Source organism: Chionomys nivalis, chromosome 9 (genome assembly GCF_950005125.1).
Source record: "Chionomys nivalis chromosome 9, mChiNiv1.1, whole genome shotgun sequence".
Lineage (NCBI taxonomy): Eukaryota > Metazoa > Chordata > Mammalia > Rodentia > Cricetidae > Chionomys > Chionomys nivalis.
The window spans coordinates 11,751,006-11,763,863 of NC_080094.1; the positions used below are offsets into that span (position 1 = coordinate 11,751,006).

Consider the following 12,858-nt stretch of genomic DNA (forward strand, 5'->3'; position numbering starts at 1 on the left):
CAGGCCTTGGATATACCATACTGTGGTTCTGGCTAAGACAAGCTCTGGGTATATTTAGAAAACACAACTGTTTTCTCACTAAAAAGAGGGAGAATAAGGAACCAGGGCAAGTGCGTGGTAGACCCACACTGACAGTCAGTGAGTGTAAGATTCAAACACAGCCAGGTACCAAGCTAGACATGGTGAAACCTGTCAGCTGAGTGACATCAAACCTCCTGAATCTTGACTTCCTATTGCAAAAATTTTGGATGACAAGAAGCAGCCCTAGACCCCAGAGACTGCAAGATGACTTGGGTGCAGCTAACTGTATGAGCAACCTCAGGAAAGAAGTCTTGCCACAATGTGGCAGGGGCAGAGCAGGCACACAGCACACAGCCAGTGTCACTTTAGCTCTTAACTTAAATCAAAGCCAGTGGGAATGCACACTCTGTAGTGCCCTGAAAGAAGAGAATACTTGGGACAGCTGCTTGCAGTACTACCAACAATGCTGTGTACTCTGCAACCCAGGGTGGCAAACAAGATCCATTCATCAGCCAGTGTTACATATATGAAGCCCACAGTCCTTTCAGTGGGGACCTCTTAGCAGGCCACCCAATCCAGGGCACACACACCCCACCCACTTAAAAAGATGACAGGAGAATGACAGGGAGAGAGGGCAGCTGGTGGGACTCTCACCCCTGCACTTCACTCCTCCACATGCTAATACCACTGCATCTCCCAGTTGAAAAACTGGCAACCAGCAGCAGTAAATGAACAGGTTGCAAAGAGGGAGACAGGGCTGAGTGCGGGCAGCTGCAGCTAGAAAGCCACAGAACTCCCCAGAGATCATTTCTGGGTGTTGCCATTACCTACAGAAACAACACCCCCATTCACTAGCAACCTGGCAGCAGGCTCACACTCTCCTTCCCAACAATGACCATCACAATCCTCACATCCAACCCTGCCCAACAAGTCCATCATCAGCCAATGCCCTCAGATCCCAGAGCATCTCTTCTAACAGGACAGCCACACATCCCTGCTATCCTAATCAGTCCTGCCCCCCTTTAAGTCTCTCTCAACCACCTGTTCCTCCACCCCAAATCCACCTACAATGGCTGGTTACACTCTGAAGCTTGGCCCTGTGAGGAACTGGAACACTTGCTGCTCCTTGCTAGCCTCTGTACATGCCCTCCTCTCCTTTCAGCTAGCCCACCTATCCACATGCTCCCAGAGGACCATACTCTGGCCTGCCAGCCCTTCCCATGACTGAGAGACAGAGAGAAAGCTAAGCATCAGCAACCACTGCTCTCTGCTTCCTGGTTGTGGACATATGACCAGGGTCTCGAGCTTCTGAAATAATCAATGCACTGGACATCAAACCCGAAACACACTCTTCCTTCCAGAAGCTGCCTGCTGCAGCAAGGAAGTAAACAATGTGGGAAGTGCCTCACAGAGAGGAGCCAATGATCCTCATTTGCTCAGCTTTCTCCCATAGCACAAAGTAAGCTCAGAATGCTTATGGCTGCCAAACCTCTATGATTTGACTCCGGTAACCCCTCTGGCCTCCCCATCCACCACAACTCTGGATACCACCATCCACCCCAACCATATCCCAGGGCTCTCCGTTAGTCCTAGGATCACATGTTACCACTCTAAAAGGCCTTTCAGCATCATTAACAACTGCCACCTGGTAGCACCCTGCTGCGCAGCTCCCTAACCCTTTCTGTTTCACTCTGGTTTCCTCTTCTCATCTTTCTTCAGAGTACTGGTCACCCTTGACACACTATGTGTCAGCTCCTTTACACCCGCTTCCCCAGCAGGGAAGAAGCCCTACGACAAGCCCGTCCACAATGCCCACGAGAATGTACAGCCGACAGAAGCAGGCCCTCTGTGTGTGCTCAACACCTGTGCAAATCGTTCTTTTCCTTTCCTGTATTATTTAACCTCTCCCTCCGTGGATCCCTTTTCAATGACATTTAGAAAATCCCAAGTGCCTAACGAGACCAGAATTTATCCCTAGTGCATGAACTGGCTTTTTGGAGCCCATTCTCTATGGAGGGATACCTTGCTCAGCCTAGATATAGAGGGGAGAGGCCTTGGTCTTGCCTCAAAGTGATGTGCCAGACTCTACTGACTCCCATGGGAAGGAAGCCTTACCCTCTCTGAGGAGTGGATGGGGGGGAAGGTGGGGGGAGTAGGAGGAGGGGAGGGAGTGGGAACTGGGATTGGTATGTAAAATGAGAAAAGATTATTCTAAAATAAATAAAAATTCTAAGCATCTTCTACCTTAAAGAAAGAAAACTAAGTCGGGTGGTGGTGGCGGCATACGCCTTTAATCCCAGCATTCGGGAGCCTGAGAAAGAATCGTCACAAGTACCAGGCCCACCACCACTAACTACATAGCAAGATTGCTTCAACACCAAAGAAAAGAATTAAGCCTTCCATGGGCCACCCTCCCCCTGACAGCAGCCCAAACAAAGCCTGCGCTCACTGTTTCCTCATCTCCCACACTTACTTCTGACCACAAGGATTCCACCTGCAGCACCCCAAACAGTTCAAGAGGCCACCGATGACCACATGTCCCTAACCTGATAAGCATGCTTCCAATCTCCATCTGACTGGCCTCCCTCAGCACCCAGAATTTTTCTCTGCATCTGCCCTGCGATTCTCACCAGTTTCTGCTCTAGCTCCCTCTGCCCAGGCAGGAAGAGCTGGAGATCCTCACACCAGGCCTCCACCCACAGACTCCAGTCTCTAGACCAGGCCTCTTAGGGATCTCAGGCTTATCTATGCAGTCGCTTCCTATTTCAGGTGTCTAACAGGATGATGCTAGATATGGTCTGTATATAGCATGTCCTCAAAAGGGCCAAGTTTTAAAGACGTGGTCCCCTGATGGTAGAGCCAATCACTGAGAGGTGATTAGCTTGTGAGGGTGTTAACTGCACGATAGGTTAATCATGGTGAGTTCATCAAAAGTGGGCCTGGCTGGAGGCCAGTGGAGGGAGTGGATCACTCAGGGATGTGCCTCTGAAGGCTGGCTTCTTCCTGGTGCCTGTTTCTCTCACCTTCCTGGCCAGCTCTTAACCCACCACATCCTTCTACCCTGATGCTCTGCCTCATCTCAGACCCAAAACAATGAAACTAGCCACAAACAGTCTGAAGCCTCTGAAACCATGACCCAAAGTTTTCCTCCTTTAACCTATTCCTCTAAGACATTTGCCACAGCAATGAAACACTGACTAATGAAAGTCCAAAGGCAGATCTGGGTTCCAGCTCAGATGAATCTACCCCCTCTTCCTGCCCATATGGTCTTCCCTCTTTCCATCTGATAGTTCAGATCACTGAGTCAGCAATCTGGAGCTGGATGAACAACTCCAGTTCTTATGCCCTTAGCCAACTCGTCATCAGATTACCTTAGCTCTACTTTTCAGGCAGGCCAGCAATCATCCACTTAGCTCTGTTTGCGTTGTCATCAGCCCAAACCACCCACCCACTCACCAACATGATGCTAACAGCCTCTTAGTTGATCCCAAGCAATCCCTTTAGCCTCTCTGTAATATGTGAACACTGGTCAAAGAGACTTCAAAACACAAGCCTGACTGTGCCAGCACATTTCCCGTTTCGGGCTCTTCCATGTCATCCCACTGCTTTTGATCATGATCCTATGGGTCTCTGACCAGCCTCTCCTACCTTACTCCCAAGTATACTGTGCCTCAGACATATGCTGCTCTGTCACAAAGCCCTTTCTTAGGCTGATCCCTCTCCTGAAGTACCTCCCACCCAACCTCTGCGTCTGCATTCATCATTCAGATCTCACTCAAGTCAGTGTCCAGTGCTCTGAAACGGCAGGCTTCTTGCTGGCATGGTCCAGAGGGTGTGACTCTGGCTGCACCAGAGCACAGTTTATTTTATTCCCCTTGTTTATTTTACTCCTCTGGCATCATGATTCCCTAAACGAAGTTAGACTGTCTGGACAACAGACAAAAACAAAATAAACTGCAACAGATATGCAGCACTGAGGGAAAAAGCCTTTTTTGTTTGTTTGTTTGTTTGTTTGTAGACAGGGTTTCTCTATGTAGCTTTGGAGCCTGTCCTGGAACTTGCTCTGTAGACCAGGCTAGCCTCGAACTCACAGAGATCCGCCTGCCTCTGCCTCCTGAGTGTTGAGATTAAAGGTGTGAGTCACCACTGCCCGGCAGTGGAAATCCTTTACATCCCATCACAGAAGGCCTGTTCTCCCCATAAACCGTAAAACCTAGAATGCACACTAACCAAGACTAGCCTGGCAGAAAGAGTCCAAGAGTGAATCAGCAAATGTAAAACTATTTTCCAAGCTAACCTCATTGGAAAGGAGACCAAGCAGTCTCCTGGTGGGTCACTTGCACCTGCAGAGAGCCATGATAAGGAAACCCACCCGAGCTACTCAAGACTCCGCATCCTGTGATGAAGCACATGCTCTCACAGGTCTGTTCTTCTCTGTAATCGCCCTGGCACTGCCTTAACTCTCCCAAGATTTACAAGTACAGAGCACAGGTCTGGATTCATTCGCTCAGCCACAGTCCTGAGCTCTACAGACCAACTCATGAGGCAAAGAAGGGTGAGCACCCAGGTCCTCCTCCTTGGCCACACAGACCTGAGAATCAGCAGGTCACCACCTGCTCCTGTCTGTGCCCCTTCTTCATGGCACTAGCTGTGCTAGCTCACTTCAGCTGGGTCAGAAACAAGGCACCAAGAAGCTAGATTAGCTTACTTGTATAAGCAAAGGGTCAGCCTTTCCCACCGATCTTGACATACCTGTTAATTACCAACACAACACAATGTTCAGCTGCTGTTGCTCTAAGGTGAGCTCCCTCCTAGAAATAATACAAAACTTTTCAACAAAGAGTAATCTTCAGGAAGCTGGAGGGATGGCTCAGCAGTTAAGAGCACATTCTGCCCCTGTAGAGATATGAGTTTTGTTCCTAGCACCCACCCATGACAGGCACCTATAACTCTTCTTCCAGGGGATCTGGTATCCTCGTCTAACTTTCATAGGCACTTATACACATACATGTGCACACACAATAAAAATAAAATAAATCTATTTTTAAAAATGGAAGTTTATATTTTAGCTATTTTATTATTTTGTATGTATGGGTGTATTGCCTGCATGTCTGCACACAATGTATGTGCAAGGTACTGAGAGCGCATCTGATCCCCTGGATCTGGAGTTACAAATGACTATGAGCCACCCATGTAGATCAAACCCAGGTCCTCTTACAGTCTGTGGTTTTAACCAATGAGCCATCAATTCCGTTTCCTATGTTTTGGTTTCTTTTTTCTTTTCTTTCTTTTTTCTTTTTTTAGCTTTTTGGTTGTTTGTTTTTCAAGACAGGATTTCTCTATGTAGCCCTGGCTGTCCTGGAGCTTGCTCTGTAGACCCCACTGGCCTCAAACTTACAGTCTGCCTCTGCCTCCTTAGTGCTGGGATTAAGAGCATGCACTACCTATCTTGGTCTTTTTGTTTGTTCAGTTGCTTGTTTTAAAGAGTAATCTGTAGAGGCCATGAGCCTTGCCAGTTCAGGTTTTATTTTGGTTTTTGGGTTTTCAAGACAAGGGTTCTCTGTAGAGCCTTGGTTGTCCTCGAACTCACTCTGTACACAAGCTGATCTCTAACTCAGAGATCCACTTGCCTCTGCCTTCCAAGGGCTGGGATTAAAGGTTTGCACTACCACCTCCCAGCTTCCAGTTCAGTTTTTAATGTAGTATATTACTTGTAGACAAACTTCCTAATCCAAACACCAGAATTTACTAAAATTGAAGGCTTTATTATAAACAGTTTCGATTAGTTATTCTATTTTTTGATTTTGAGATAAAAGTTTGTCATAGAACCTGGGCTAGTACAGAACTCACTCTGTAAATCAAGATGGCCTCAAACTACAGCAACCTTCTGTTCTGGCTCTCAAGTTTTGGGATTAGAGGTGTAACACCCTGATGCATCAAATGTTGTCATTTCTGAGACAGAATCTCAATAGATAGGAGAGCATGGCTTCCGACTCATGATATTCCTACCTCAGCTTCCAGAATACTGGAATTACAGGTATATGCCATATTAAACAAGTCGCAGTATTTTTAACATTTTTCAAATTTTACACTTAAGGTTCTTCCTAACAGTGACAAGAGGATTTTTGTGCTGTGAATAGGACTTCACACATGCTAGACAAACACTGCACTGAGCACATCTCTAGGCCTAAATGCTGACTATTCCTACACAGCTAGAGCTTATAAATATATCTGGTAACTGTTTCTTCTGAATGACATTTAAACAAGCTCAACCAACAAACCAACAGACCCACCCACACGCCACTTCCCCTTCGTCCTCTTCACAGGACAGCTAACCCTGGAGAAAGCCCTGCTTGTGCTTACTATGTCCCCATCTCCTCCCACACCAGTCTGCCTTTCACCTGCAGTGTGCCACTCAAATAGCTCAATGGATGGCCACCCGTGACCCACAAGTCTCTAAACTGGTATCAAACAGAGAAAGCAGCATGCCTGAGACTGGACTTCATCCTCCACAGGTTAGATAAATGAGAGCTGCAGCTTCCTTTGTCCACCCACTGTGTAGCTGTGGGCAAACCACTCTCTTTTGTTTTCCACTGCACAGGTATCCCAAACAGTCATCATTCTGTAGGACAGAGCTCAATGTGGCTGATGCAGACAGACATCACGAATCAGAAAAAGCTAGCTCAATGATGCTCATATGAAACCACCTACCAACACAACAAAGAGTAAAATGCTACAGAGAGAAAAGATCTTTTGTAGCAAATGCCTTTAATTCCAGCACTCAGAAGGCAGAGGTAGAAGGATCTCTGTGAGTTCGAGGCCAGCCTGGTCTAAAGTGTCGGTTCCAGGACAGCCAGAACTACACAGAGAGAGACCCTGTCTCAAAAAAAAGAAAGAGATCATTTTGACCATAAACTTTCAAATGTATCTCAGAATTCAGCTACAGAAAACAATCTCTTCACTGAAACGACACCAATGTAAGACTGTTTTCAAAGACACGTAACTACAAAGTCAGTTTTATATGAAAAATAGATACACGTTTGTTCTTAGATTTTCATGATGACTGAGCATGACAGTTAGCATTTACAGAACACCTTGACCCTTTCATAGTACTTTCTGCATACTAAATTATTAAATACTCTATGTCTCACACATACACAGAAGGGGGGATCGTTAGGATGATTCAGTTAAACTGTAGATAAATCTTTCCATATTCAATTTAAAAACACTTAAGATTTTTTTATTCCTTTTGGTCAACCTTCCAAATGTCATACAATTTAAGAACAGAAATATAGAGACATCATCGAGAAAGGGGCCCTAAGTAAGACAATTATAAAAGGAAGGCTTTAAAAATGGCATTAAATTCTCCAATTGAGGGCTGAAAGGTTGGAGCTTATTAACACAATCCAGGCATCATTAAAGAGACAAAGCAACAATGTCCTTGAGTGAAGAATACTCTCACAGGCTCTTGTTTTCTCCTGACAGAGTTAGAAGGACACCACCCCCGATTTGGATCGCCATCTATGTGTTTGATATTTAGAGAGATGACTCATTAGGTCACTCCAATCTTGTTCCACCCTGATCATCCCTGCTTTTACAAGATACAACTCCTGTCTTCACTGTACTTAGCAAGTTAATGATGTAACAAGCATAGCCTATCCATCATGTAATCACATTTTTTAGAAAAGATTTATTTATTTTTATTTTATTTAGATGAGTGTTTGTCTACATGTAGATATGTATACCATGTGTGTGCCCACAGAGGCAGGAAGAGGGTGTTAGATCTCTTGGCACCCATAGTTTGTTGTGAGCCACCATGTGAGTAATAGGAATAGAGCCCAGGTCTGCAAAGGCAGTCAGCATCCTAACACTCTTTAACTGCTAAAGCCAGGTCTCTGGTCCCATAATTACATTCATTTATTTTATCTACAAGCCAAGCAGATCAATAAGTGACTCCTGAAAGACCTAACCAAGGCTAAAAGCACCACATCAGGGTGCTTAGATTCTGTGGTAACAATCACGGCAGCATGCATCTGCTGAGCATCCAGCTAACTTCACCTTAACAGTAACCCTGGCAAATGTGGAAGATTAAGAACAAACACGGCAAGTAAAGGCAGATGATTTGAACCCAGATGATCTTGAATCCCAGAAGGCTCAGAGTTTCTCACAGACATGAGGTACAGCCCTGAAACCCTAACACTGCTTCCCATCCTCCTCACCCCACTGTAACTGGTAGGAACCTGTCACAGAAACAGTTTCTGGTAAGGACTCTTTACCATCCAAGCACTTCAGCTTTCGTTGGTCACTTACAGTTCTTACCAAAATTAATGATAATCTACACATTATCTTTAAAAAATATTATACTTTTTGGGGTTGGAGAGATAGTTTAGTGGTTAAGAACACTGGCTGTTCTTGAGGACTGGGGGTTCAATTCCCAGCAGCCACATGGTGGCTCACAACTGTCTTGTTCTGTAACTCCAGTTTTAAGGGATCCTACACCCTCACACAGACATACATGCCAGCAAAACACCAATGCACATAAAATAAATCACTTTTTAAAAAGTAAAGCAAGAGAAAAAATCCTGCTTTAAAAATAAATAAAGCTGGGAAGTGACCTTTAATCCCAGCACTCAGGAGGCAGAGGCAGAGGTAGGCGAATCTCTGTGAGTTCGAGGCCAGCCTGGTCTGCAGAGTGAGTTCCAGGACAAGCTCCAAAGCTACAGAGAAACCCTGTCTTGAAAGACAAAAATAAGCCGGGCGATGGTGGCGCACGCCTTTAATCCCAGCACTCAGGAGGCAGAGGCAGACGGATCTCTGTGAGTTCGAGACCAGCCTGGTCTACAGAGCTAGTTCCAGGACAGGCTCCAAAGCCACAGAGAAACCCTGTCTCGAAAAACCAAAAAAAAAAAAAAGGAAAAAAAAATAAATTTAAAAAAAGCATTATACTCTTTACCCACTTCTACACTCAGTCATTTTTCCTTATTTCTTCCTCTTTTTTTGTACATACATGTGGTACACATTCAGAGTATGCATGGTCACGTGTGGGAGTGTATACTCTCACCCTTGTGCACGGAGGCCCAAAGTTGATGCTGGATTTCTTTCTTGATTGCTCCCCAGTTCCCCAGGCAGTGTCTCCCACTGAACCAGAGCTTACCAATTCAACTCATTAGCTAACCAGCTTGCCCCAAGAACTCCCTATCTCTACCTCCCAAGTGCTTGTGCTATAGGTAGTCACCACACCTGCTTGTCTTATATACACGTGGGTTGTGGGGAGCTGAACTCTGGTCTTCACACTCATGCTGCAAGCACTTTATCCACTGAGCTGTCTTCCAGCCCTACACATTTCTCTTCTTAAATGGAATTACTTAAACCCAAGACAAGGTCTTGAGATACAGAGTGAAGGAACCCCACATACGCTGTGATGTTTTTACTGCTCAGAAATGAAAGCAAGTCTTTTCACTAACTATGCACACAGTTACTCTCTTAAAGGATGGTTCCCTTAAAGCAGTCCTGTGTGAATTCCCTAATCACTGGTAACAAGGAGCCTTCCCTCCAGTTTCCCATAACCTGGAGTCAATTACTTCCTGTTGAGCCATTTCTTACATACATATGTGTATGTAGTGTGCATGCACGCTCACATGTGGACACACATGTAGAGTAATTCAAATGTGCATTTCTACATCCTGACTTGCAAAAATCTGAACTTCTAAATAAAAACATGATCCAAGAATATCTAATAATGCACCAATGCTATGGCCCACAGGATGATTTTATAAGTAGGTCCTAGCAGTATGATATTTGATATTAAAATTTCTAAACAGGAAATTAAAACTATGGGTAGAATGGAGTCCAGGCAGGTTTCACCCCGAGGCTCCTGCCATTATAACTCACAGGCTGCTTTTCCAATGCTTTCCCTACATTCCTGACAAAACCAATCCCAACTCTCAGCCCTGCTTTTTGAAACAGAAAAGCTTTAAAGCTTTAGGTCTGAGTAACTGCCTTCCACAGAGCCTGAATTCCACAAGATTAGCTGCTTCTGGATTACACAGGCAGCAAGCACCTCCTCCCAACAACAACAGGACTCACAAATGCTTCCCGCAAGGCCTAGACCTTCCACAGGGAAGTGCAAAGATCCCAAGTCCATTCTGAGGTCTCAAGTGAACTCTCTCCTTGCACCAAACGCAGAAATTTGACTGTAACAGAAACGCAGCCTTTCTATTTGCTCAATGTGCTAGGAAAATAGTCCCTTTAGAAAGACCCCACAGAGCGCCAGGCACACACCTTTAATCCCAGCACTTGTGAGATTGGGGCCAGCCTGGTCTACAGAGTGAGTTCCAGGACAGCCAAAGCTGTTACACGGAGAAACCCTGTCTCTAAAAACAACAGCAGCAGCAGCAAAGATCCTAACATGGAACTGCACGGGCCTTAGGGTGGTGAATTAGTAGGAAGATAGATCTGGTCAAATGTTCTGGTGCTTTCCACCCACAACTTTTCCTCTCGAAACTCCACATGGTAGACAACGACTTGCTTTTTAGAAGTGGGCTCAAACGTCACATCCCATCTAAAGCAGATCTCGGGTCCTCTGGATCACTTTCGGCTCTTTCATCTCAAGGCAGTAACTGTTAGTATTGTTTTGTCTGCGCTCCCAGAATGTAAGCGCCACAGGAGTCAGCAAGGACTCCATTTCCCCATCATGGCCATGTCCTCAATGTCTGGTACACTAGCACTTGATAAGTAACTAAGACGGGAGACTGACGCTGGTATTAACTACCAAGCTTTTACCTAGTTAGACGCTAGAGACGTCTCTCTTTCCATAATCCATGGGTCCATGCAACAAGCAAATATTTACTGAGAAACTATTATATGCCAAACACTGTCAGAGGTGCACAGGGCACCGCATTGAACAAATCAGACAAGTATCTTTGCTGGGCAGAACCTTTATTTTAGGAACCCACCCTAAAATGAGGCGATGTCTTGCACACTGTCCAGTGCCTAGAATATAGATCACCCTGCACGCCTTCGAGGCGAAGAGCTCAGAGTCCGGGTGTTCTCCAGTGGGACATTTTCAGATTAAGCCTCTGGGGCTCCTCAGCACCAACTGGGCAGCTCTCTCACCTGCTCTGCTCGCTCACGTGGGAGAACCCCAACCAGAACAGCCCAGGTAAAGGAAAAACTTAAGAGCAAAGGCGACTGCTTCTGAGGACTAGGAGATGGTTGAAGGGAGGAACCAGGAAACGGGACAAGAAGTCGTGGCAAGGCCCTAGGCAAGGAGGCTGGAGAACCAGCTCTGGCTGTCACCAAGTTGTTAGGTGACCTTGGGCCAGTCTCTGCCGCCCCGACACCAGCTCCCCCGTGGACAGGAGGCGAAAGAAGCCGGGAGGGTGGGATTCGGGTTGGGGAAAGCGGAGGCCAGCAGGCCGAGGGTAACGGCCGGCGCGGGGAGGCCGGGGCGGGCCAGGCCGGGGCGGCTCACTCACCGAGCGCCACCTGGCAGGCCCTACGCAGCTGGGAGTGCTGGGGCCGCTTCACCTCCTTGTCGGCTAGGATCTTCTCCAGGGCCCGGGACACGAACATGCTCTTGGTCTGGCTTTCCTGCATGGCCCCGGCCGGCGGGGGCCGGCAGCCCCGCAAGCCGGCGGCGCGAGCGGGCAGGAGAGCGAGGCTGAGGAACCAGGCGTCCCGGCCGGCACTGGCCGCGTCTGTGCGCGCCGCCCTGTCAGGAAGAGACGGCCCGGCCCCACGGCGCCGCCATGTTGAGGCGCGTCACGTGACCACGTGACGGGAGGTGTCGCTACGTCTGCTGTGCGTCGGTCGACCCTATGACCCCAAGGGCGGGGGCCAGCCCGGGGGCGGGGTCAGAATAAGGGCAGGGCTCTGCGGGGGCGTGGTGGGAGGGAATGTGGGGGGCGGGGCGGTGGGGGGCGTGGTCTTGTGGTTGGGCGGGGCCTACACCGGTTGGGGTGGGTTGATGATAGGCCATGGGATGCAGGACTGGTCCAAGTGGGATGGGTCTGGTAGGGGGCGTGATAATCACTGATGAAAGGGTGGAGAAGTGGGCAGCCCTGAAAGGGAGAGGAGGGAAGAGGTGACAGAGAGCATGAGACAGATAAACTGAGAAAAAAGAAAGAGGGAAAGAGTAAAAAGTTGTAAAAAAGAATTATTGAGAGTGATAATAAGCAAGAGGTCAAAGGGGAGAAAAAGGAATGAGGTGACAGAGAGTAGGGACAGTGAAGAGAAAGGAGTAGCCAGGCGATGGAGGATAGGAAGATGACGAGGAGGGGGATGCAGGAAGGGCAGAGAAAGTGTGAGCAGAAAGAGGAGGCTCGGAGTAGTGAAAACCGGGGCTGAGGATGAAGCCAGGAGGTGAGGGTGGGTATGAGAGGAAGCAGGAAGAGAGGGAATAGGGCAGAGCGGACGGGAACAGAAAAGTAGGCAGAGAGAAAAAGTGGAGAAAGATGGCACTGGAATGGATGAAGGGGAGCAAGCGAGGAAATCTGGAAAGAACTTCCTGGGAGAGAGGAGGAAAAGAAAGGGAGTGAGAAGAGGAGTGGTGAGGTGAAGGGAAGGTCAGGTTTATTAGTAGCGGACCAGCCCTTCAGGATTGCATCCCTGTCAAGAAGCCAAACCAGTCCTGTTGCCCCAGGGGAGACAGCTCCTAGTTGGGTAATTTGGAGGCTTCAGCTTGATTTTTTTGTTTGTTTTTGTTTGTCTGTTTTGTTTTTGTTTTTACACAGGGTCTTACTTTGTAGTTTAGGCTAGCATGAAACTCTGGACCAGGCTGGCCTTGAATTTGCATTAATCCTGTCTCTGCTAGTGCTGGGATGAAGGGCACACAGC

The 12,858-nt window shown here is 47.3% G+C and overlaps 1 protein-coding gene across 3 annotated transcripts in view; it reads right to left on the reverse strand.

The window, feature by feature from the left end:
• Positions 1–11,783, reverse strand: part of Arfgef2 (ADP ribosylation factor guanine nucleotide exchange factor 2) — an 80,757-nt gene extending 68,974 nt beyond the window's left edge. For all 3 annotated transcript variants that reach the window (XM_057780218.1, XM_057780217.1, XM_057780219.1), the window contains exon 1: positions 11,499–11,783. In XM_057780218.1, coding sequence (XP_057636201.1) covers positions 11,499–11,619 — 121 coding nt within the window. In that variant the 5' untranslated portion in view covers positions 11,620–11,783. The remainder of the gene's footprint in view (positions 1–11,498) is intronic.
• Positions 11,784–12,858: the final 1,075 nt, after the last annotated feature.